The sequence below is a fragment of the Podarcis gaigeae genome (genome assembly GCF_964106915.1).
Source record: "Podarcis gaigeae genome assembly, chromosome: 3".
NCBI lineage: Eukaryota > Metazoa > Chordata > Lepidosauria > Squamata > Lacertidae > Podarcis > Podarcis gaigeae.
This window is the reverse complement of record NC_139680.1, coordinates 12,076,251-12,103,338: the sequence shown is the minus strand read 5'-3', so window position 1 is coordinate 12,103,338 and position 27,088 is coordinate 12,076,251. Positions and strand designations below refer to the sequence as shown.

Here is a 27,088-nt window from a genome sequence, read left to right as displayed (position 1 = left end):
TAGGGACTTGCACATGGTCTCAAGAGTAAGTAATAAAATGAGGAAAGTAAGACTATTTACAGGACAGGATACTGCTGCAGACTACAGTCATCTATACCATCCAAAACAGCTATGGGCTGTATGCACACAAACTACACAAGAACCTTCCTTTCTGAAACCCTTATTAAGATACCAGTTATGAGCACCTTTTCTCGAAAGGCGGAAAGTTTTTGTGTGGCAAGAAATAATCTCGTGGTGAAGCATAAACTTCTTCCAAATGATAGTTTTCTCTTTACCTTTTTGAGTTTCTTTGCCGTTGATGTAGCTGTCGCATTTTCTTCGGGTTTTGCAGTAGCATCATCACCAGCTGCCTCCTTTTGTTCAGAAGCCACATCACCCAAGTTAGCTACATCCGTATCATCCGCAGCTGAGCTTCCACTCTCTAGTAATGCTGCTGCTTCCTCCTCGTCCACTAATAGTTCATCTTCAGATTCAAGGAGTAAAGTTGGTTCCTCCTGGTCTGCCTGATCATTGTCCTTTGTATCTGCCTCATCTCTCTTCTCTTCTTTATCTTCAGTGCTATTGCTTTCCATTTTCTCATTATCCTCAGTCTTACATTTTTTCTCACTTCCAGAGTCTTTGCTATCTGGAGAAAGACCTCTTTTTCTATAAAAAGAAAGGGGGGAAATCTTGCTTACCCATTTCCTTTTTGTATTTTTAAACAAACTCAAGCTACCAGAAAGATTATTACCTTGGTTTATCTTTCTTCAGCAGATCTACTCCTTTGTTGGGAATCTGTAATAATAATAATAATAATAATAATGATGATGTCAGTTGGTTAGATAATGACAAGGTTTGATCCCTGTAAAGGACAGCTGCATATTCCTGCATTGCAAGGGGTTGGATTAGATCAGTCACCCCCAAACTCGGCCCTCCAGATGTTTTGAGACTACAACTCCCATCATTCCTAGCAAACAGGACCAGTGGTCAGGGATGATGGGAATTGTAGTCCCAAAACATCTGGGGGGGCCAAGTTTGGGGATGCCTGGACTAGATGATCCTCAGGGTCCTCTCCAACTCTATAATTCTATGATAAAGGTCTTTGTAGATTTCTGTATTAGGAGCTGTGAAAATGGTTCCAATCTTCAAGGCATATGAAGACACAGCTGAAGTAAGAACTGCCACAAACTGCAAGACTTCAGATATTTTCTTATATGCACCATGGTATTCTGGATGGGGCTTCTCCCTATTCTTATTAACTATAAGCGGTAACCATGTGGATGCCAGATGTACAGGATGTGGAATTATGTCTCTCTGTCTATGAGCTAAAGGAACAGGAAAAATTGCATTTCGTATGAGCAGAACTTGTGAGAAGTTGTATAATCACCGTTACCAAGAACATTCAGCACAACAGCTGAAATTCATATACAGTGGTGCCTCGCAAGACGAAATTAATTCGTTCCGCAAGTCTTTTCGTCTTGCGAGTTTTTCGTCTTGCGAAGCACGGTTTCCCATAGGAATGCATTGAAAATCAATCAATGCGTTCCTATGGAAACCGCCTTCAGACCAGGTTTGGGGACAGCCTGTCCCCCGACCTCTTCTGAAGGCCGACGGGGGGGGGGGGCGCGCGAAAGTCTTTGCTTTCCCCCCCCTTCCCGGGACAGCGGAGACTTCTCCGCTGTCCGGGGCGATCTTAAAATGCTGGCGGGCAGCAGCGCTGCCGCCCGCCAGCATTTTAAAATCCCCCGGGAAGGCAGGCAGGGGGGACAAAGACTTTTGCCCCCCACCCGCCTTCAGAAGAGGTCCAGAGGGCTCTCCAAGCTGCGGATAGCAGCCTGCTGCCCCGCGCGAGGGGCAGACATTCGCAGCTTGGGGAACCCTGCAGGACTTCCCCGCAGGGCTCTCCAAGCGGCGAATGTCGGCCCCGCGCGAGGGGCGCTCTGCTTAAGAGCGCCCCTCGCGCGGGGCAGCAGGCTGCGCACCTTCCCCTCTGTTCCCGGACCTGTCCTGAAGGCTTGCGGTGGGAGGAGGGCTTTCCTCCCCACCGCCAACATTCAGAATGCTGTTCTGAACGTTGGCGGTGGGGAGGAAAAACCTTCCTCCCACCGCAAGCCCCGGGAACAGAGGAGAAGCGCTGCGCACCTTCCCCTCTGTTCCCGGACCTGTCCTGAAGGCTTGCAGTGGGAGGAGGGCTTTCCTCCCCACCGCCAACATTCAGAATGCTGTTCTGAATGTTGGCGGTGGGGAGGAAAAACCCTCCTCCCACCGCAAGCCCCGGGAACAGAGGAGAAGCGCTGCACACCTTCCCCTCTGTTCCCGGACCTCCCACCGCAAGCCTTAGGACAGGTCCGGGAACAGAGGAGAAGGCGCGCTGCGCTTCCCCACTGTCCCCGGAGATTTCCCTATGGGCTTTCGTCTTGCGAAGCAAGCCCATAGGGAAATTCGTCTTGCGAAGCCGCTAAAAAATCGGAAAACCCTTTCGTCTTGCGGGTTTTTCGTTTAGCGAGGCATTCGTCTTGCGGGGCACCACTGTAAAACATTTTTTTAAAAGCTAAAGGGAAAAAAAGCATTTTTCCAAATGTATCACCACTGGCTGCAGCAACACTAGTCAGAGGCTTTTACACTAACTATTCAGGAAACATTAAACACTTTGGTTGTTTTCAACCAAGTCCTACTCAGAGTAGAAAATGTCAATGTCTCCTGATTGTTCAAGTGGGGGCAAGCATTTCCATTTGTCACGTGGAATGACTGCCCCCTTCTCTCATAACACTGCAGACCAGATCTGAGGGAAGAGAGTGGGGGGGGGAGGGAAACCCCTTTGTGCTGGCTTCCACTAGCACACCAAGTTATTTGAATATGGGCCACTTAAATTAATGGAGCTAAGTTAGTCAGTGTCCATTCAATGGGTCTACTCTGCATAGGACTAGTGTGGAGTATCACATTACATATTACAACATTACTTACTGAACAAATACTCAAAATGAAAACTTACTCCAGCACATGGTACCTACCCTTAGTACTAGTTTCTTGTATTTTTCAGACAAATCTACTTTCACACATCTTCCCTGGAACCAAAGAGCTTTGTTGGAGCAGTGCTCCATCATTGCTTCAGCATCTTCTCTGGTCTCCATTTCTATGAAAGCCTATGGATGAGAGTAAAGAGATTTCAGGGTCCAATATTTCAATAGGATTCTCCTACAAAGGTAAACCTAGGTAAATCACTAAAATTATAGAAACCCCACTGGTGGAAGGATAAAGTTGATGAGCTTGCTTTTGCCTCAAACTCTTGGAAGAGGGATGCCTAAATGCTTTCTACTCTATCAGCCAATGGAACTCGCAATGAAACTCACAATATAGTGGTGTCATGTACCAAAATGAGGCTATAAAGATGAGCTGTGGAGAAACAAGTAGACATGTGCTGGCCCACCTTCCATTTTCCACCCCCAATCTCGCCTAATGCCCTTGGCTCTTTCGCCTTGTCTAATTCACACATAGGTATGAAACATCTTTTACAAGAATCTACTCAACATCTATTAGTGGGGAGCACACGCCCATCTCTCAATGGAAGAGATGTTGTAAGCCTTAGTTTCAGTGTTTCATGTAAGCACCTATTTTTCTTCTATGTTGTTACCAAAATGCTTAAGAATGCTTTACTAAACAACATTTTACTAAATATACCTAAGGACTGGTTTCTAGTTATGCAAGCATTGTATAAATTACCTGACTCTTCATTCTCATCAGTATGTAATTCTTTATTTTTCCATAGGGCTCTGCTAGTTTAAGTACAGCATTGTCAGAATATCCTGAGTGCGGCAGATTGCTGAGATGGATCACACGACCAAGTTCTTGTTTTGGAGGCTCAAATTTTTGGTTAGGCTTCCCTTCTGGTTTCTAAGAAGGTTAGAGAATATTTCAGTAATCCATTATATATATATAATTAGACCTTAGTTGAATGTCAGAAACTAAAGCACAGAATGCAGATTGTACGTTACAAGTGGAAATGCAAAATTAATGGAACTGACTTTACCTTTATTCTTTTATATTTCTGCGATAAATGGACTCTCACGGGTTTGCCAAACACTAAGGCTGGGGCTGCTGAATAATACTCTACCGCAGCTTGTGCATCTTCAGTAGTAGACATTTCAATGAATGCCTGAAATTGTAGAAGATAAATAAATTTTGGTGTCCCTCTTGAAGAGGAACTATATCTAAGAATGAAATATGAGCAAAAATGAAATACATAAAATACTGTAGCCTTTAAGCTGTCAAGGGAGCATAAATAAGTACTGTACGTTTTCTACAGCATTTCTAAAGCAGGGTTACGTGTTGCAAATCCAATCATCATCCACTTAATAATACTGTTATTTGCAAGCCACTCTAGGCTCCTTTCTGGATAAAGAATGGGATACGAATATTTTAAATAATGTTGAAACATATGATTTTACACCAGGAATAGGCAACTGGATGTTGAAAACTATTTTAAAACAGTTTCAGTCTTGCATATTAAAGTTTCTTCTTGCAACTATTCAGTCTAGAAAATTACTTTAACATCACAGAGCCTTGAATCCCAAGTACAAGAGTGAGTTTGGGGTCATACACTTCCTCCTCCTGGTTAAAATTCTGATTGTGAACAGAGGCACCGTGATTGCTGCAGTTCAGGAAATTGCTTGTAAAAGTAGAGTAGAGCAACATTTGAAGTCTTTTTTTCCAAGTAATGTCATGCTGTAACACACTTCTGCATGATTTTAACACTTACTTCATTGATTTTGTTCAAGATTAGGTGATTTGTAATTATTCCAAATGGTTCAACAAGTTGCAGTAGCTGATATCTCAGGTTTTTCCCTCTCTGAAAATCCATGATGTGCACAACTCTGCTTGTTTCCTGTTAATGACAAGGAGTAGCATTCAATAAATTTAATTGTTAAGCTAAGTAAATGTTAAAATAACCATCCCATTTTGGAACATGATCTCTTCTGGCTGATTTTGTGATGAACCAGTCAATGCCAACATTTAAAAACAGAATACTATTGCCTTTCATCTCAGATTAGTCTGAAGAGTATGAAGTAATGGGTGGGGGACCTAATTAGCAGGAAGCAAACGGTCTCAGAAAGCTTGCAGATGTTGGCCTTACTTGTAAAAAATGTTGGCATGGATGCCTTGAATAGAGACTTGAAAAAAACCATCACTGAGATCTTGAATATGAAAAAGGGTCTTAAAGTCAGTTAATGTGTATCATGTTCTCAGCTGTTTGGGTTGCATTACATCAAGCTGCAGGTAAACACAGGCTGCAGGTTCACATGGTAGAATCCTTTTCCAAACTCTTTTTAAAAAGTGATTTTTAGTGGAAGAACAATGATGACAACATCCCACTGATATAAGAATCAAAGACTCAGGGTGTATATTTTAACCACGTTTCAAATAGTAATTGCCTTGAACCTATTAGAAAGATGGAATGCTTCACTGAGTAGTTTTATGTGTAGTTAAAGGTAAAGGGACCCCTGACCGTTAGGCCCAGTCGCAGACGACTCTGGGGTTGCGGTGCTCATCTCGCTTTATTGGCCGAGGGAGCTGGCGTACAGCTTCTGGGTCATGTGGCCAGCATGACTAAGCCGCTTCTGGCAAACCAGAGCAGTGAACGGAAACGCCGTTTGCCTTCCCACCGGAGTGGTACCTATTTTTCTACTTGCACTTTGATGTGCTTTCGAACTGCTAGGTTGGCAGGAGCAGGGACTGAGCAACAGGAGCTCACCCCGTTGTGGGGATTCAAACTGCTGACCTTCTGATCGGCAAGTCCTAGACTCTGTGGTTTAACCCACAGCGCCACCCACGTCCCTTTTATGTATAGTTCCCGTGTTGCTATACCTTACCATCCCTGTGCTCTCTAAGCCATAAGCAAGAAATCCTATCTAACCCTGAAAGTGGCACAAATAGTTATTATGGATGTTGTTCCAAGCTTGTTTTGGTTAACACTGGCAAACCCAATCTTTCCTTGAGGTTTCCTGAGAGGCTCAGAGACAAGAAGGGGCGAAAGAGTGAGATAGAGAATGTAAACAAGGTCTGAACCCAGGCTTGGTTACCAGAGCAATTTGTGACATCCATAACCTAACATGGTCAAATGACCTAGGCACTTGTGGGCATCCTAAGGTAAAAGCAATAGCGAGGGAAGGGGAAAGAGCTGAAAGCAGGAAGACACCATACATGTCTATTATCCAATGACTTGTGACCTTTCTTTACGTATGTAAAGGGGATGTTTTGTGCCCAAGAATGTTTTATGACTATTTGTGTGCTGTGTCTGAACTACTATATATAAGCTTTTGTTCTGGAGTGCCTCGAGGCAGACTTTTTTAACCGGTGTGTTGAGTTGAGCTCTGTCCTATTGCAATAGCTGTAATAAAGCTGGGAACCTCCTGGATGCTGGACTTGAAATTAGTTTCCTTGGTTCTGTGGTTTATTTAAAAGGTGGTCCCTCACCTGGGTAACAAACAGAGGTGGTATAGAAGTGAATTCTTTCCACATTGCAGTCTGGGCACAACTGACTACTTATGTGAGAAGCAGACCCTCATTAACATTATTTATTGTCTAAAACAACCACAGACACAGTGGAAATATCTGTCTTTATAGCGCAGTTCCTATGTCAATACTAACCACTCTGCCTTTCTGCAGGTGCCTTGGTCCTTGCATACTTCCATTTCCAGACCCTTAAAATAAACACATTGGGGGAGAGAAAAGGGGAACAGGAAGGGGGTGGGGAAAGAGAACAAAAACAATGATTATAATTCACAAGATTGTTGGCACTGTGACATATCACAACGTCAAATTCTTTCATATATGTTGTAATCTTGCGTAGAGTAAGTAACAAAATGTGGCCTAGTTCAGTAGGGCACTGAATTCAATCAGAGGCGAGATCCAGAACTGACCCATCCTTTGTGGGGAATTTTGACAGCTGGGTTTCCCAATCTGTCAGTCACCAGACTCATATGACAACAGTGATTCAAAGTGCAAGCTGCAGGAGCAGACTTATCATTGATTTTAGCAATGTGGTGCTTAGCACTAAGATTGGAGGTAAGCCTCTCACTGCTCTTTGACAGTTTGCTTTCTAGTACTGCTATGGATTTCTTGAGATTCCCATTTTCTGTCTTCTGATGTCCTAAGCACACCCAGCCCCCAATGAGGAAACATTATTGGAAATTTCATTCTTTATTGGCAAAGCACTTGATTGCATCAGCTCCTATGTTGCAAGAATTACACGCACCATTCCTACTAAATAGCTAATTCTTCAAACTTTTGCTGATCTGGACATTTGGAGCAACAGTGCTAGCATGCCTCCCATCAGCACATTAAAAACCCCTCTCTTCTGATGCAGTGGGTGCAAGCAACCATCGACTTCTCCTGTGTGGCAGCTCCAGACGCTCCTGTCGCTTTATGTCCATCTTTGTCCTTGGAGACAGTGGGAGAGGGGATGGAGTCTAATGGCCCAATTCTCTCTTGTCTGTCTCTTCAATCGATGCGCTATTCTGCAACTTAGGATGCGCCTGCGCAACATCCTGTTGGGAATCTGCATATGTGCAGCTACACACACAGAGTTAATTAGGGTTTGGCCGACAGCCAAGGCAACGTGAAGGAGTAAGTCTGCCTGGTGATATAGAGGCATGGAGACAGCTCCATGATTGGTCAAGCTCTCTCACGGAATAATGATTAATGGCCTACTAACTGGAATGTGTGTTAGTACGAGTACGAGTTCGAGTGTAGGAGTTGTGAGTCGTGTATGAGAGAGCTAGCTAAAGATCCGTGTTCTGTTCCTGTAAATAGTCCACTGTATATAATATATATAATAAACACCTAACTACAAGTTCCTGGTTCCTGCTTCATCCACCCTGTCTGCAGCCAAGTTGCCAATTGCTTTCGTGAATTCTGCATTTACTCTGCTAGGTCTGGCTAAGGTCCTGCAACTAGTCAGAAAGTTGCGAAACACCAACAGGTTTTGCCAATAGCCCCCACCTTCTATTCCCCCATCTCTGACTGCCCAGCCTTGTCCCCTTTCCTCTGCTTCAAGGGTGGTATAGAACCACGGAAATCACTGGTGCCTTCCCCAGATCCACCTCCTGCCCCCATGCCCGTCGTTTGGACTCCTGCTTGCCCCTGACACTTGGCTCTTAAGACATTTGCACAGCACAATTCCCTACTGACCAGCAAAGCATACTATATATAGCCAGGAACTACAAGTTTAAGAGTCCACTTCAAGATGCATTTCATATTATTACCTCTTGACCCAGCTGGAGGCCCTCCCAGATGAAATGGTGGCGGTGGCGGCCCCAGAATTCCCGGGGCAGGATTTGTTGACTGCAACATAAATGGATCACCCCTGGAAGTTCACACACACAAAAATGAATCCACATTAACCTTCAAATAAAATAAAATATTTACATAATCTTCAATCTAGTTTTGAATACAAATGCAAAAATGTCAGACTAAAAGTCAAAAGGTGGTGAGCCAGAGTCCCACCACATCACGGTTTACTTTTATGTGCAGATAGTCGTGGGCATTTACTCAGCAGGCCTCTTCACACAAATTTCAGATAAGCTTGTGGCTAATCCATTCACGCATCACTTCTGACAGTGATATTCATGCATGCAGTTTGTGTGGAAACGTTCTAACAGGCGATATTAAATATCTGACAATTTTAACTCTTCTCATTACTAAAAAGTGATCCAGTGCCTTTCAGCGGGGCAATGAAATCGAGCCATTCACAATTACGCTTGGTCTAGCAGCATCTATTTTTGACAGGATGTGTCCTGGCTAATTAACTCTAGGGTGAATGACATTACAGCCGGTAATTAGACCTGTGAGAAGACGTATGTGTTGCAACTCCCCCCCCCAAAAGCCACCTCAGCTGATTCATGAGTGTCTAACCTTGGAGTGTACTGTAAATGTCAAGGGAGGATTTCATGGGGCTTCCCCACAGATTTTCCTGAGAAGTGTGTTTGTGGAGAAAACCACATACATGGCTGTTGCTGCTCAGATGGAAAATGCTGCAATGTATTCACCTTTTGCAAGGTGCTGGCATTATTATGCCATGTAGATGAAGACTTTAAGGCGGAGGTGGGGAACCAAACCTTCAATGGGTCTACCATGAGTAAAATGTAGTTGAATGCCACCTAAGTGGCTTAGGGTGGAATTCAATGTAGAATATTGTTTTGCCAGCACAAGCATTTCAGCTTGCTTGAGGGAATGATATCCCCCTTCCATTCCATGTGTGCTGTTCTGGAAATATACTCCCCACTGTACTGCTCAGATTCAAGCTAAGTAGATCGTTTTCTAATCACCTAGCACTGAACCTCAGTACTACACTAGGAAACTACTCAACTAGCTCCACAGCTCATCTGTATCATGGTATTGAGAGAAGCTGTAAACTTGTTTCCTTCTACTTGGTAGTTTTTACTTACATTCCAGGTCCAGAATCACTTTCAGGGTTCCATTCAGGATATCTTTAAAGGAAAACAAAGTCTGTAAGATCACTGTCTGCAACTCATATCGTGGCTGGAGAGATACTATGCAGATATATTTTCCACCTTAGCACATTAATGTTAAAAAATGTATTCCGAGAATAAAAAACCTCAGCATTATGAACCTTATCTTATTTCAGATGGGTTATACCCAATTGTGTCCCTTTGCTGATGAAAGGTTCCTGTATAGAAACTTTCATGAACAGAAAGAGTGAGAAAATGTCAGATTATTCCTTCTTTAGCCTCTCAAATTTGCTCTAGAGGGCTTGGGAATAATTTTGCTGATGGAAGAGGGTACTGGAAAGGAGGAATTTGTGAACCTTGCACCCCCTTCCATTCGTGGAAGTCTCCACTGGCTCAAAGAGGCTTCTGTCACTAGAAAGGCACTGTTAAAATATAGCTGAACTGATGAAACTTACCAGTTAATGGGAAACCAAATGGCCACTACAATCCATCTTTAGCTTCCAGAATCCATTGCATAAATACCTGGAAGTGAGTTCTGTGGATATCGCAATAATGTAACCTATTCTGAATACTGTATACCATTTGAACCTGAATTGTAAGTTTGCTTCCATCAATGCCACATCTCAATGCACCCTGAGATTTTATGACAGAATACTCAAATTCACTTTTAGTCTGGTGAAAACTGATGAGGAGACTTGGGAGATTTATAAAATGAATTATTATCCATGAAAGAATTATATTAAGAGTATATAGAGAAATTATTTCCACATACTCAACATGTTAAAACTTTGGATCATGTAATTACAACTGATTTGCAGCAGGTTTCATATCAATATATTTCCCCCTTAACATTAATTTATAAAATTGATTGCCATGGAATATTTTCATAGTTGCTAATATAGATGGCTTTAAAGAAGAGTGGTTTAACAAGATATGGAGCGAGATCCAATTTTGCACCAGCAGTTTGGACATGACCTCTTTGTCTCCCATCTGCAGTTCCTCAACTCTCCACAGCACATTTCAGAGGCACATGGGAAAGGGGGTTGGACTCGATGGCCCTTGTGGTCTCTTCCAACTCTATGATTCTATGAAAGACATGGGAAGTCCGATGTGTAAGCAGGCTGCCATAGCTGGCTATCACCTGTAAAATGTTTATAAGTCTGGTGAAGAGCCCCAAGTCCATAACCAACCATCCACATTTATTTGTGATATTAATATGGACCTCACCCCCCAAATAGTTAATAATGTAGATGTCAGTCAGATGTGAAGGTTGGGGCTTTTTATGCAGCTATTGTACTGCTTTGCCAAAAATGTCAGTATAATATCCTACAAAAGATAAATAGCTTCATGGAATGTTTCAAACAAATCTAAAATAGTACGCCAAGTGTCAGCTTGAAGATGTGATCTATTCTTGTTTGTTGCTGGAACAGTTTGAATAAGCTAATTGTTTTCAAACTTTGCATATTGTAACTTTGAAGTTTCCTGAAACAAATATACATTGCAATTACAATGAAAAAGGGACATTTAAAATCATTTAGATCCATACATTTCCAGGAGAAGTTGACAACGTCGACTGTGTGTTGCTCCATTGATATGCTGGTTCCACTCCTGCAGCAAAAGTACAAAGTCAAAATTATCTACAACAAAGTTATTTTAAAACTTACTTCAAACACCTACGGAATCATTTGCAAGTCAACCAAATTCTCACGTGTTAAGTAAATGCCTTTATCTTAGAAGACTTGTATCATGATCAAAAGGGTACCAAAAGTGTCATCCAAACAATGACAATCAGAACTCCAGGGTATTCTGGAAAAAGTGTAAACCTGAGTGTTAAATCAGCCCTCTAACTATGCAACCCTATCCATGTATCCCCTGAAGTAAGTATTCAGTGGTGCCTATGCCCAGGTAAGTGCACAAAAGAGCCTAACTTTTATGTCCCTCTTTTTGACATTCAAACATCAGATTAGTTTGTATCCAATTGTAGCTTGGTGCCAGTGGGAAGCACATTAGGCAGCCAATTCACATCGTATGTGCGACAACTCTCTGCGTAGTATCAGATACTGTTACAGAGGGTCCCCAACTCTTCAAGGGCAGCTTTTCAGGAGACAAGGGCAGCTGTAGTGGGTGAATGGGAAATACTGAGTGAAACTCATTGTGTGTAAACTGAAGTTATTCCCCACTTGTGCAAAGCCACCATTGGATGGAACCTACTGCTTATGAGTTTTGCATTCTAATGATTACAAAAAGTTGGAAAAGGAGCTATCAGGATATAAAACAGAAGATTCAAAGAACCCACATTCTGGCCATCCTTAACAGACTTTGATGCAGCGTACCTGAAGATACAGTTAGAAGTTATTAAAACTTGTTTTCAATGCAATTCTAATAGAAGGCTGCCTTTTGTTGGTGTAAAACGCTTCTGCAAAAGTACATTTCCACTAAGATAAATAAAGGTAAAGGTAAAGGTACCCCTGACTGTTAGGTCCAGTCACAAACAACTCTGGGGTTGTGAGCTCATCTCACTCCATAGGCTGAGGGAGCCGGCGTTTGTCCACAGACAGCTTCCGGGTCATGTGGCCAGCATGACTAAGCCGCTTCTGGCGATCCAGAACAGCGCACGGAAATGCCATTTACCTTCCCGCCAGAGTGGTACCTATTTATCTACTTGAACCTGATGTGCTTTCAAACTGCTAGGTTGGCAGGAGCTGGGACCGAACAACGGGAGCTCACCCCGTAGTGGGGATTTGAACCGCTGATCTTCTGATCTCCTTGCCCTAGGCTCTGTTGTTGCCAGCGTCCCTACCAAGATAAATAGTTTGCTGCATTTCCAGGCTGGGGAGGAACAACTGAATACTGTGGCTGCTGCACAGAACAATACTTTTAGGAGAAGAAGGAATTGAGATGCAGCAAGAGGGCACATTCCTTTCATTATTTTCAAGACTCTGCTAGTAAGATAGCATGCCTTATTTTGCGTTGTATCATTCAGAAGACCGGCTTGTAATGAAAAGGAGAAAGAATCACATCTACTAATCATGCTTTAACATTAATCAGTTCCTTAACTAGCTTTTAATCCCCGTTTAACATTAAAGACTAACACAGTTAGCCCTAGGTAAGTAACCAGGAATGGTATTACCATATTTACATGAATGCAACGCACCACTGAATGTAATTCACACCTAAATTTTCAAAAACCTTGAAACCAGAAAAGTATTTGCTGGCAAATGTAAATGTGCCATCAAATCTAATGCACACCCTAATTTTCGTGATTTAATTGGCCAAAAAAATGTGAGTATTACATTTGAGTAAACATGGTAACTATCTAGATAGGTCTGTGGCAGGGGTCACCAACTTGAGAAGAGGCATAAAGTACAATATCGGCCCCTGCAAACCATAGGCTTTGTTTTTTTTAGGACATTTGCAATCTATGGCAGATTCATTAAAAGCAATGTGCTACATATTCATGGATACAATTTCTCATATTCAATGTTGTTGTTTTTTTGCAATCATAAGGCATTAAATATATAAACTTTAAAATACAGGAGGCCTACTAAATCTTATAATTTCACACACAATTTAAGGTGAAAGGACGTCAACACTTGGTTCCCATATAAAACAGGTTACCCCGCCCAGCTGCATCAACGCCAGCATTCAACAGACCGCCAGACATTTGTGTCTGATTACCAAGCAGAGGATCCTGAGTAAATGGGAGTTTTCCTGGTTCTTTCTTTAATTTGATGAAGCACTCCTGACTAACTCCACTACAGATTATATTAGCAGTGATATTTGATTAACAGAGGTAAGGAATAATTAGCGTTACTTCCCACCTCTCCCTCCCAAGAAAAGATAAAACATTCTTCAACAGCCACAGCCTTTTCCCACTAATGCATAAGTAGTTCATCTGTTTAAAACAGCTGAAGCTTTTCTTGCTCTAATTTAAATGCCCCAAACTCTACACATAATTTTTTTCCAGACAAACCAAACTGTTGAGTGTCAAAACCTATTCATTCCAGATTCCCAAATCCTGCTTACTAAATTATTATTATTATTAATTTTGTATATCATCGTCATCCGAAGATCACAGGGTGGTTCACAGCATAAAAATACACAATAAAACCACAGAATACCTAATAAAAAGCTTTCTTCAAATTTGTTTCGATACTGCACTGTACAGGACTTAGAAACTCAAATATTTAAACCCCAAGCCTGAAACACTAGAGTGTGTGTGTGTGTGTGTGTGTGTGTGTGTGTGTGTATGGCTAACATCTGAAATTACAGCAATATGTTTCTTCTAGTCAGAACAAGTCTAAACATGAAGCTGTCTGCTGAAGTGTGCAACTAGACATGACTGGTGACAGCCATCTAAATCATACTTTGAAATCAATGGCCCAGAGCCCAACGATTTCAGTAAGTCTACTCTGAGTATGACTAACACTGGGTATCACCCAATAGACAGACGACTGGATCATTCACTTTAAAACACACACACACACACACACACCCCAGATATAAAGGGGTGTGTGGGTGTGCATGCTTATCTGATGAATGGGGAAGGGGAGCCCTGATTTAAACTGTCCACAATGACAAGATGGCACTTCAGCAAATAAAGTGCTGGGTGGGAGGATAATTAATTCCCCTCTTCCAGCTATCATATGTAATCTGGCCCCATGGAAGGCACGCCTGGAAGCTTGACTCCGTGTTTTTAGCTAGATCAGTCTCAAATGAATTTATTGTATTGTCAGTGGTTTTTTTTTTAAATGACAAATACAGTACTTAAAAAACCTGATTCATGGCATGCATTTATTAGGAAATAACTTTAACTTTAAACTTCCAGAAAAGAGACAACAAATTAAATTTGTATACTGCCCTATACCCACAGGTATATAACGGATCTAACATAACCTATGTTAGAAGATTTCCCCCTTAAAATGTGTCCCTCTCCTCAGCAGAACTGCTTGCACTAAGGAACAAAATTGGCAATGTAGCTCTTAATTCTAACAATACAAAAGTGTTTTAACATGCATTTTTTCTTTCAATGAGATACAAATTTTATAACGTTAAGTCTTCTTCAGTTGAGAACAAATTGTACTGCATATTGATTTCTGTCTCCTCAACTTTTATCAACATCTTTCCATTAAGGTTTTTGTTTTTTAATCAGTGCTATAAAAGCTTTAACTGCTTTAAACATTTAACAATTAGCTGAATTCTGCATTTAGAGTTCAGCTTGTATAACCTTTGAATCAATCAGTGAATATACACTGTGATGAAATTATAGACTTTAATATGCTGAAGAGAAATAGATGTTTTGAGGAAAAGAGCTTTTGTCCAGAAGAGTAGGTTTAAGTGCACAATGGAACATCACAAAAAATGCCATTTTAAGATATTTTCTATTCCTAGGGTTTTAAATAACGGCATCCTTTAAACTTCTGTAGATCTGAGATTCACCTCAGTGTAACCCATAAAGACTTCAAATTAGGTATTGTTGGTAAGGAAAAAAATGTGAATTTTGATATGTTGATAATCAAACAGTAAATAAGATGAGCAAATACATTTCATTTTTTCACTATTGCTCAAACAGATTTGTTTCATAAAGGTATTTTCTGAGAATACAGTTAGTGACAACCCAATGAAACCAACTTAAGAACACAATGTGCATGCTTACCTGGAATTCTATGCATCATGCTTTAAAAAATAAAAGCAAGGACAGTATCCAATTGACAAATAGATGACTAGCTTGTAAAACAGAAAATCTGAATACAGCTATACTAGGACACTTGCTATTTTGTTCAAGAAGCTAATTACGAAGAATGAAGTTGGATCAAAATTTTAATAAGGAACTAATCTTATAAGTAGAGAATGCCAACAAGAGCATGATATAGCACAGCAGCAGACTGATGTTTCTGAGATTTTAAAAAGGGATAGATGCAATATGTAGTAATAAAAAGTGACTCTGAAGTGTTTAAGAAGGTTGTGAAAGGGGAGGAAAAAATGAGAAGTCTCAGACACAGTATGAAAACAGTTTTTAAAGTGACTTTTAAAAAGAATGAACTCATTTAAAAATGTGAGCTGCAATCCTATAATTCTTTTCAAGGACTCTACAGTAAGCTTTCTGGCTGGCCATGGACAAGAGGGAAAAAAGCAGAGTTGTGCAAGGACGTATCTTAACTACAAATCAACCAGCAATCAAGACAGATGGGAAGGAATGCTGAATCTAGCCTCTTGAATAACTGCAAACCAAAATGAAAAACCTCTGCACCAAATTAAGTTAAGAGACAATGCAGATGCAAAATATAAAATAGACTAGATGATAACTGACCTGCAGTTAAGCCATATGGGTGAAACAAATATTAATGTGAAGCCCTGGTTTAATGTGTTTGCTAATGACGCCCTGAAAATAAACCATGTATCAAACTCTTTTGAGTCCTTTGTGCAAGTCATCAGAACATAGAAACTGAGGCAAAGAAACAAGCAACAGGGACTACAAAGTAAAGAAAAATAAGCATCTGATGCTTAACTCACCTTATTGGAATGAACAGGCAAATCACAGATAGAGCACAGATGGGGATAGACCTTCGGTAAGAGTCCATGGAAGTCTTCAACATTGCTATCTGGAGGAGCACCTCTCTTTTTCTCAAAGAGAGATCTCTCAGGGCCGCGACCCATCCTCTCATACTCACTGTCAAATTTACGATACTTATGCGAGGTTTCACCATAATAAGAGTCATCCCTATACCTTTCTCCATCTCTTAATCTGTCATCTTCATAATCCATTCTGTCATAAACAGACTCTTGAGAACGACTTCCATGATCATAGTCAACCACTCGGTTGAGACTAGAACCACGATCCTCAAAGCTATCTCTTCTAAAATGCCTTTTCTCTTCCCAATCATCCCTAGGAACTCTGTATGGTGGATCCCGTGCAGCTGATCTGCCATCTCTACCATAACTCAGTGAAGGGCCTTCTTCAGCTCTCCTCCTTTTAAGTTGCAGAAGTATTTGAGGCAAGTTTTCAGGAGTGATCTTGTCCTCAGGGTAACGACTCAGTTCATCTAAGTCTCTAGCAGACAGACCAAAGCTGGCCAGAATGTTAGTGGCCTGCTCGGTATCTCCGCGGTGCTGAGAAGACAGAGAGAGTGGGCCTCTACTTCCAATGTTAAATATAGACTGTAAGGCATGGGAAGATGCACTAGCAGAAGACAGTGCACTATGAGATCCTTGTTGATTCAATGAAGAACTCATTCCAAGATTCATTAAGCTAGCAAGGCGTGCAGTACCCTGGTTCATCCTTCCAAGAGATGCTGGCACACTTAAAGACTGAGTAGCAGCAGCAAGAAGGCCTATTCCTGCAGACAGGTCACGTCCATGACCTTGGGAATCCCTACTTAGAGATGACTGGTGGAACGACTTGGACATTGCTGAACTATAGATTGTCTATTATGGATCAAACGTTAGAGATGTCTGAAAAGAAAGCTCACACTAGAAAGCTAGGTAAACTTCACTTCAAAAAGGTAACGCCAAGAAAAGGGATCAGTAATGACTGTAGATCTTCTTCAAGCTGAGAACACCAGACAAGTCTGTAGAAAAACAAGCAGTTTTAGTCATAAATCCCTTTATGAAGATGCAGTTTTAAAATGTATGCATCATGTTGATCTAAAACCAATTTAAGATCTTACATGGCTTTCATTATGTAACGTCAACAGACTGAAGATGCAACCCAGAACCCTATTATACATAGCCCTCAGGTGAAAATCTAGCTTTCCCCCCAGGTAAGCACCAATTGTTGCCAATCAATGTGCACTTTTGTTTTGATGAGAAATTGTTCTCAAGCACTGGTTGTACAGAACCGTCTGTTTTCAAGCCCCCTATTGAATAGCAGGGTGCATACATCTTATGTTACTGCTCTGGATTCCAGGAAAAAGACAATACACCAGTCATGGAACCAAGAAATGTAACTCAAATTGTTGAACATTAAGCCTACAGAGGAAATGAGAGCAGGAACTTAGGAGTGGCTGATATCTGGACATGTGTCTAATGAAAGAGTTACTAAGTGAGACCAAATAATTTACACTCAGTAGAACTGAATTAGTACTATAAGATTTGTGAAGGAAAACAGGTTTAAAGTTTGGTAGAAGCACACAAGACCTCTCATTCAAGTAATAGTTTATATGTTGTTAGTACCATATGTGAACTGTACCTGCATATTTTTAACATTACATTGTGAACATGGCAGATTAGTCTGCGCTAAGATTTCAAGCCAACCAAGACCAGACCTCATTAATACTTGAATTGGGAAACTACAATTTTGTTTAAAGAAGAGAAATGCTATGGCACTATTCCAATCAAGCAAGTTGTTCAACTGTTATCTTTCAGATGAGACTTGACTGTAAGCTATAGCCACAGGTGGTAGTAAGTTTCCCATGACATGACTATTCTTTTAACAAGCCCTTTTTTATTCTTGCAGTGCTTATCTAGGTCTTCCTATGCCAACAGTGAACATTAAGAAGCCCACTTGTCTCTCTACAAAGTCATCTTAAAAGAGAAGAGCTCATGAGATTTTTCTAAAGTACCCAAGAGTGAAAGTTTTATAAACTTCCACAGAAAACTGAGGCCTCAAGTTACTCAGGCACTTCCGAAAATCCCACTAACTGCAGTCTTACAATACTCAGTATTCTACCTACAGAGGAATAGTTTAGGGATGGGCAGAAGACTAATGAATGTTTTCCATGGTCAGTTCTCCAATTAGCAGGGAAAGATGAAAAACCTTCAGGCACGTTTTAATGAAATGTTCATTTTCTTAGAATTACCTATTATGTTTCAGTTATAAGTGAAAATATTTTATTAAAGATCTGATTAACTTTGATAGTGTTAAGACGCTAAACCATATAGATGGATATTTATATTGCCTGAAAACCTGTATTACATGCACACTGTTATCACCTGCGAAGAGACAGCACAGGGGCTGTTTTAACACACAGCTCTCAAACACTGCGATGTAAATGGTTACTTATCATTAACTGATTACCAGTTGTGTCACTAGTATAGTAACAAGAATTTTCACTGTAACGTCCAGTTACATTTTGTCAAATTGAGTACCATGGGCATGGGGAACAACTGAAAAGCATTGATGCAAGTGTAGAACTAGAAGGATGGTCCAGATATTGCAAGTGCAGAGCAGATGTCAACAGAAGTAGAAGAGAGAGCAAATGTCAAGTGAAAAGAATACCATCCATACCAGTGGCAAAACAGAAAGAATTTCTGAGCAAAATGGTAATCTAACAAGTGTGCATGAGGTGCTGGCAATCACATGCTCAGCAACAGCATCACACACAGTTTGAACAAGAACTTTTGCTGATCACAAGAAAAAGGTTTTCAGGCTTGTAAACAACCACTAGTCTATTGAGCAAGTGATTCGCTCCCAGACAGGTAGGTGCCAGCCACAGTAGATGAATTATAAAGATCACTACCAAGCCCAGTTAGCGTTCTGTACACATGTGGATTATATAGCCAGCACCTTCCCTTGCAGAAGCAAAGCAACTGCTTGTCTTTTGGATTCCGTTACCTGCGATGACAGAGGTCAATTGGAATATTTGTAATTTAATAGCTCACCACCTAACTTCCCAGAATCCTGCTTGATCTGAGACTTAAGTCATCGGCAAAGGTTAGTAAATAACTATGGGTTGTAGGGAACTAACCTCTACTCAGAGTAGAACTATTGAAATTTATGAACCCAAGTTAGTCATGGCCATTAATCTCATTGGGTCATTTACTCTGAGTATTAGCTGACTACAACCCTATTAATTTAATGTATAGAGGTGTCTGTAGTTAACAAACTGGCTAGAATCAAAGAAAGGGGCCTAAATCCACACATTTCATCTTTGTAGATGTGCATGGGTCATCTATAGTTATACAGTGACGTAGGAAGGCTCTGCAGATACATAGGTGCCCTGGTAGTGCAAGATTTATTCAGACAGAACCTTGAATTAGAAATAGATGCTGGGACAATGCACTACAAGGCCTGACTTGCATTAAGCCCTGGAGGGTGCAGTGGACCTGCAAAGCCCTCCTACCAAAAGCTCTTTTTGATAAAATGTAAACAGGCTCGTTTGGAAGAAAGGTGAGAGTAACCATAGAAGCCTGATATTCAAGTTCAGTCATAAAGGAAAGGGATGTCAACCTTTAGATTCAAAGACATGAAGTAAACAAACTTATTTTAAAACAGTGCAAGTCTGAGCCAATAAGGACTTTTTCAGGTGTTTCGGCAGGCTGGCTTTTCTATGTGTTCCTCTTTCTGTAGTGTGGATGACTACCTCTCTGAAATTACTTCCAGGTAGAAACAACGCCAATTGCGTGTTTTTCTTTGATTTTTACTTTTGCAACCCCAGAGCAGTTCCTTAAAGGCCTAAAATAAGAACATTATACGGATTCTGAGAAGTATTTTCAAGTCCACATATAAATGGGCAGACTTATTTGCAAGGATGGTTATGTTCCTTACAAAATTCAGAACTCTACACCTCTGATTTGAGTTAGCTGCTGAAGGTTTTGGACAGTATCAGACCCAGGAGCATCTGAAGAGTACCTCCTGACAGAGTTGGGCTGGACAGCAGGTGGTTTCACTGCACAGCCTGGTTTCCACACAAGGAGCGACTGCTCAGGCTTATTATGAAAGCGATGTTAACCTACAAAGAAAAAGAAGATATGAGAGAAACAAGCCTTAAAAACAGAACACTAAAAAGAGGTAGTGCATTGACAGAAATTGAGTTGGGGAAGAGGGAATAGGGACAATACCCCCATAGAAATAGGGCCATTATTACTTCTCTGTGGTTCAGCTAACAGTGCAATCCTAACCATATCATCTCAGAAGTTTTACTGAATTCAGTGGGGCTTGCTCCCAGGTAAGAAGAGTTGGAATACAACCTAACTGTATTTTGAAACACATTAATGATTAAGGAATATGAACTAGAAAGAAATTAGGAAGATATCTTTAGCATTCTTACGTGTATTTCTTCTAGTATCCTAAAAACAGGAAGGAATGATAAGGCTATCAATGGATACTAGTCATACTGGCTTACGTACTTCAGTATCAGAGCAATCTCTCTAAATACCAGGTGCTAGAGATCACAATGGGAGAGGACAATTGCACTCATGTCCTGGTTATGGGCTTCCCACAGGCACCTGGTTATTCCCTGTGATAACAGAATGATGGACTAGATGGGCCTCTGTCAAACCCAACACACTCCCTTGAGAAAGGAGCTGCTAAGCATATGCCAGCATGTGGTTTTCTTCACTTTTTCAAGTTTAGAATCTGATTCAACTTCTACAACGCAGTTTCACCATCTCATGTGAACAGAAATCTTGAGGTAGTAGTAGTACTTGAATCCCCAACGAATTTGAATACAGCTGCTGTTAAGGGGAAACACTACAGGGTAAACTGCAAAAAATACTTGTCTTACAAGAGATGCAAGTTTTTATTGGGGAGTCTGTCAAAAACAAGTAATTAGAATTGTGATGAATCTACATGGCTCAGAGCATGCTGGGGTGTGAATTCAGGCAGAGAAAGAGGCAAACACAAATAGGAGGCCAAATTCTCTCCCATGATGAATGAAAGTAGTCCACTGCCAGTATTTAGGTACTCTTTTGGTCAAGTGTCATGATGGAACCTTACGCCATTTAAGGTTCAGAAGCAAGGGATGCAGAGAAACAAGATCTTCATGTGGTGATTCAGTCCCTCTATTAGAGAGATCTCTAAAAATATGTTTGAGAACATAAAATACACCATTACCATCACCTAGCAAAGGATCCTGGAATAGCATCACTAGATAGTTTTTAAGAATCTGAAAAAGAGATGCATCACATAAGTGGGCCATTGCTAGTAGCTGCTAGAATAGAACTGGCTGAAAACTGGAAAGTGACAACTTCATAGGAGCAAAATGTACAGAATAATATGAGCATTTAATTACAAGAAAATTTACATCTCTATGGAGTATGAGAGACAAAGATAAATTCTATATGGCATCATTTTATGTCTTATGCAAAAAGAAAAGAAAAAAGAGAGGAAATGCTCTTCAGAATACTGTCAACCTTATATATTTTATCAAATCTTGCATACCATAGGGAACTATTTTGAATTGTGCCCATTTTAAAATGGGAATTATCAATTGAGGTTGTATCTTCTATATGTGATATGTATGTCTCTGTGAAAAAGAAACTCTGCATTTCACATGCAAACACCTGAAGTTACAGCCATATTTTTTAACCATAACCATCTGTGAGTTGCAAATAATTCTATGCGAATGTTTGTAAGTTAAACGTAATCAAGAACATTCAGTTCTTTCTTCATCTTTGGCACAGCCCTTTCAAAGGAGGTTCAGATCAACTTTAAAAAGAATCCAATAAAAACCAGCAGTAAAATAGTAAATATAAATAAAACCAGCAATTAAATTATGCTTAAAAGCCCAGGCCAGCCATAATCAGTTAAAATTAGATGCAAACAACCAGCTTTTTAGCATCCATTTAAAAACAATTGAGGTAGTAAAGTTCACTTCCTGCAGGAGCAAGTTCCATAATGAAGTAGTCAATAATGGTTAATATTCAGAATATCTATTTAACAGAACTGTAAGAAAGCCTTGTGCAGAGCAATTCTTGGCTTGTAGGCTGGAACCCTAGGGAATTCTTGGTATTCATCTGGCTCAATGAAAAACAGATACAGTAGTGCAGCCTCCTGTTGAGGAAAATAAACAGATTTCCTAAGAAAATGATCCAATCATTCACTGGTATGCCCTCAAACTCTACACTCCCAATCAAAATGCTTGTTTCCAAGCCAGTGGAAGACCATTGCTCTCTCTAATCCCCAAATGTAATCTTGATCCTCCCACTTCTTTGACCCAATTCCTAATATGTAATTTGGTTTATTCAAACCTGTGGAGTATGGGTAACCAAATGATATCTCAAACCCAGCACCCTTGATAACCAAAAAACACAGATGTGAAAAGATGAAATCTAAAAAAAAATTCAGAAAAATGGCCTCTCCCCACAAAAACAAAGGAAAAGTTGGATATTCTGGAGTAAAGCTGAGCCTTGTTGAGGAAAAAAAAAACTTTTTCCGAACAGAGTAACAAGAATCTGCACAAGAAAAGAAACACTGAAAGTGGCAAAAAAAAAAACTTCAACATAGCTATAAGACAAAGCTCAAACTGGCGCCAAATAGATATTACTGAGTTGGAAAAATACTTTTTAGGCCGTCTATTGAAATTTCAGATCCAGAATTCAGAGAATGCTTTGCTGAAATAGAATTATTATGCTTGGAAAAAATATTGTCAAATCACCTATACCATTGTGGTATTCTATTTTTATGCTGCACATCGTTTTGTTATACGTCCTCTGAAAGTTTAGTTGAGAAATATTTAAATAAGTAACGGGCGCTTTTTGACCTTCAATTAGCACCAGTGTGAGGTTTGCCTCACAGTTGCAAGTGGCCTTGAGATTTATACACTGTACTTCCACTGCTTTCCTTAAAAAAATACATAAGAGGTAGGAGGAGTATCAGTTTTATTTCATCAAAGGCCAGGGGAGCAGTATGTACTCTGCATACAATAAAAACTACATAATGAAGCTGCCCACACTTCTGTGAGGAGGGAATTCCACAGTTTAGGGGCTCCAACAGAGAATGCCCTCTCTTGGACTGCTATGCACCCCAGACCTGGGTGGCAGAACTCCCAAGAAGGCCATTTGAGGTGTTAAGAGAGGGATGGATGCAGTCAGATATTTGGGGTCTAAATTATTTAGGGCTTTAAGCACAAATGTGAGCACCTTGAATTGGACCTGGAAGCAAATTGTCAAGCAATGTGACTATTTTAAAACTGGAGTTAGATGAATTCCAAACAGAACCCCAACAAGTAAAATTCAGACAAATCAAGTCCAATATTAATAGCATTACTTTTCTTTGTTACCGTATTTTTCGCACCATAGGGCGCACCCAATTTTTTGGGGGGAAATAAAGGGGAAAAAATTATTTCCCCCCCAGGCGCGGGGCTGGGGCGGGGGAAGCTCGAGCTTCCCCCGACCCCAGCCCCCAAACAGGCAAGTCTCCGCAACCCGAGGGAGCGCTCCCGCTGCTTACAGAGAGGTCCGCGAAGCCTGGGCGTGCTGAGCTCAGCGCGCGCAGGCTTCAGCATGCAGGCAACTCTCCGCAAGCAGTGGGAGCCCAGCGCTGGGCTCCTGCTGCTTGCGGAGAGGTGTGCGAAGCCTGGAGAGCGTGAGGGGTCGGTGCGCACCGACCCCTCTCACTCTCCAGGCTTCAGCGAAAGCCTGCATTCGCACCATAGGACGCACACACATTTCCCCTTCATTTTTGGAGGGGAAAAAGTGCGTCCTATGGTGCGAAAAATACAGTATCTTTTGGTATGGAGTTTTTAGTGACATACTTATTGCATTTTGTATTGGCACAAGAAAAACCTGCAATTTAGATGGAAATGAACCCATGAACCAAGAGTGCTGGAGACAGTAAGCATATACGTAAGATACACACACCATAAACCAAGGCATATTTATTCAGAGGTACTATTATTTTATTATTTATATTGTGCTTTTCCCTAGATTGGCACTCAAACTGGCTTTTCCATTCAATGGGATTTACCAGGCATGCAGCTATCACTAGGGAGAAAGGTGGAATAGAGTAGATGATTATTTAACAAAATTGTTATATCACTTGATTATATGAAAACCTCTTAAGAGAAGTTTGCAAAAGTATAAAACACCGAATTTATTTAAGAACATTTAAAATATTATTGAAATCAACATTTGATAAGAGATGATACCACATTAGATCTTTTCTTCCATCCCAACATATTCAATCACATTATAAGTAGGCCTACAAGCTGGAAACAAAGTTTGATCTAGGAGATTGAACTGTTATATTTAATTTCTAAGAATGAAACACATTTTATTTTTAGATGCTGCATTTAAAATACATCTTCAAGAGCATCAACTTAGAAAAGCCATTCCTCCTGTGTGAGAAAAGGGAAATATGCAAATGGGAAAGGGAGAATGAAAACGGCAAAGACAACACTAAGCATCAATTTTTAGAAACATGTCTATTAAAATGGTTAATATGTTGCCTGATTTAACCAGGGAACTTTTTTTAGCTGATTAATATTTAACCAATTCAACACTGCAACCAAAGATGTGGGGTGGAAAATAGCACCGTTGGAAATTTTTCATAAAATTTAACACAATGAGAACACACTCTAGAAGTCAAATTTGGCTACTGTAATGGATACAATACTAGTCAACTCAAAAACAAAGATGTAGAACTTTTTCAGGCCAAATCTATATTTATGCTCACAGCTCTTCAGGGTTTGGAATGTTAATTTTCAGTGCTGCATTTAAAAATACATATAAATGTATGACACTTTTATATTGTTATATCTTAATTTTCATTACTGGGGCTTTCAAATATTTATATAGAATGTAAATTTAACAAGATTAACAGGCGTTTTAGTTTACTGTATGTAACTCAGACCTCTAATCAATTATGGGCAACAGGGGGAAAAAAATCCAAAAAGTCACACATCTCTGGTTGCAGATATTACAGATTGCTAGGAGAGTAATCAATCAACTCAAAATAGCCAAGCAGCTTTACATAAGCATGTTTTTCATGAAGAATCTGACCATAATGTAGTAAACTGCATGTATGAATGGTTGCCATTTTGATTTTAACAGTTCTCATGAGACATGTTGAGTATGCAAATGTATTTATAGATTTTTAAAATCTGGAGGAGGGCTGCAAATATAGCTGAGCAAGATTAATTCTCAACCAGATGTTGAATGTGTGACCAAACATCTCCTGTTTTTCTGGGCACAGGAAGAAACTAGAATGAGGAGAAAGGTTCTAGCTTGGGAAGCTAGCATGTGACAAAGTAGGATGTATACAATAATTTAAAAAATGGTAGTGGGATGCATTGTTTCACTTTGTAAGCTCCCACCTGCAGTCTTCACTGTTTCAGTGCAGAAATAACTTGGCTATTTCAATGTCAACTACAATGCATTTTACTAGGACTATTGTAAAATGTATACTATGCTACATTGGAGGACAGTGACTCAATAAAACATTGGCTTCTTTGTGAACGAAGTTTGCTTGATAAAAACCCAGTTTACCAAGCGCACTGCATGACAAAGAATCAATGATATTCCTTGCTGCGAAGACGTGACAGCTTACAATTATTCAAATATACCTCAGGCGTTATTATAACTGAAAGTAGCAACTTCAAAATAATATCCGGGTCCTTTAATGATTACTTAGTTAAATATGTTAAGTTAAATTAACTGAAAACAGCTTGCAGATACTTAATTGGCTTAGGATTTTATTTATGTTAAGGGATGAATTAATATGTTTAATTTCATAATGTGAAGATCTAAGGATGTTAATGTTTAAGTTAAATTTTATAAGAACAGTGATTTGGAAAACCGTTAAAAACGATATGCAATGAAATTCAACCAAGGGGAAGCGAAGAAGTCACTTAACCATTTTAATAAGTATAATTTTCAATAAGGCTATGATTTATGTTTGTTTGTCTTATGTGTTTGTTTATAATGTTGTGAAAACCAATATATTTTTTTTGGTAAAAAACAGCAGCAAAATATCCGGGTCCTTTGTGGATGGCGTTGGTCAGAGGACCCAGAAAAAGAAACACTATGTGCGACCTTTACCTTTAACCAGTTCTCAGCAGCAGCAACTAAGCTGAAGACACCGTTTTTACGAGCTGCGAAATAACTAGATTAGAAAGAGATACGAGAACTATCCATAGCGAGAGAACAAAAAGGCTGCCAGAGGCGGAAACCAACGCATAAAAAGGCATTTTCACCCAAGACGCGCGCATGCGCAACATGCCGGTCTCCGACTAGGCCTCATGGTTTGTCTCGCGCCCGCGCATGCGCACGACCACTCCTCAGGCTTCGGCGCCATGGCCTCCCCGGCCCGGCCGCAACGCGCGCGGATTATTCTCCTCAGGTTATAGTATAACGCGCCCTTTTCCCCACCCTCCGTCCGTCTTTTCAACGGTTCAGCTGGAACGGTGAAAAAAAACCACCACTTTCTCGGCCTGACAAGAATAGGCACAGGCCGCTCACCCCTCTCCTACCTCAGAAAGAAAGCGAGCCTCTCACGCATTTGCGGTCGTCACCACGAACGTAATGTGAGGAAAAGGGACCCCCCCTCCTACAGAAAATAAAAAAAGACCCTCCACAAACGAAGCTGCGTAAGCGTCGCCCACACACCGCTTGTATTAGACCGCTAATCCGCCTAGCGCATGCGCCGTCCAGGCAGCGGAGAACTGTTGTGCGCATGCGCTCCCCCAGCGCGAGAAGCTACGCACTTTAAACTGCTCCGCCCCTATCGCGAGATGATAAAAGGTGTTTCCCCCCCCCTTTCCCGTACACTCACTTCCTCGTTCTTGAAAGGGTAGGGGACCACGTGGCTCTGATCACGTGTTCGGCTGTTGCCTTTTGTCTCCGAGGTTCGGGTTTCTTGGTTCATTCGCATTCAGAATAGGGCTTTGTGACACTTTGGCTGGCGTTTATATTACATTTCCTTAAATTATCAAGAGGGTGTCCTTTAACCCGGCCTTTATATGTGCTTAATGGGAACTGAAGAC

The 27,088-nt window shown here is 40.7% G+C and overlaps 1 protein-coding gene across 2 annotated transcripts in view; it reads right to left on the bottom strand.

Moving 5' to 3' along the window:
- MATR3 (matrin 3) overlaps positions 1-26,790 on the bottom strand; it is a 30,309-nt gene extending 3,519 nt beyond the window's left edge. Inside the window, exons 1-13 of one of the 2 annotated variants that reach the window (XM_083730215.1) lie at positions 26,576-26,784; positions 20,017-20,116; positions 15,960-17,014; positions 10,993-11,054; positions 9,423-9,464; positions 8,241-8,341; positions 6,625-6,677; positions 4,736-4,861; positions 4,007-4,132; positions 3,700-3,870; positions 2,991-3,122; positions 731-774; positions 276-645 (exon numbers count right to left, since the gene is read on the bottom strand). In XM_083730215.1, coding sequence (XP_083586341.1) covers positions 276-645; positions 731-774; positions 2,991-3,122; positions 3,700-3,870; positions 4,007-4,132; positions 4,736-4,861; positions 6,625-6,677; positions 8,241-8,341; positions 9,423-9,464; positions 10,993-11,054; positions 15,960-16,853 — 2,121 coding nt within the window. In that variant the 5' untranslated portion in view covers positions 16,854-17,014; positions 20,017-20,116; positions 26,576-26,784. Of the gene's footprint in view, positions 1-275; positions 646-730; positions 775-2,990; positions 3,123-3,699; positions 3,871-4,006; positions 4,133-4,735; positions 4,862-6,624; positions 6,678-8,240; positions 8,342-9,422; positions 9,465-10,992; positions 11,055-15,959; positions 17,015-20,016; positions 20,117-26,575 lie in introns of both variants that reach the window. The other variant, XM_083730216.1, reaches the window with a different exon arrangement.
- Positions 26,791-27,088: the final 298 nt, after the last annotated feature.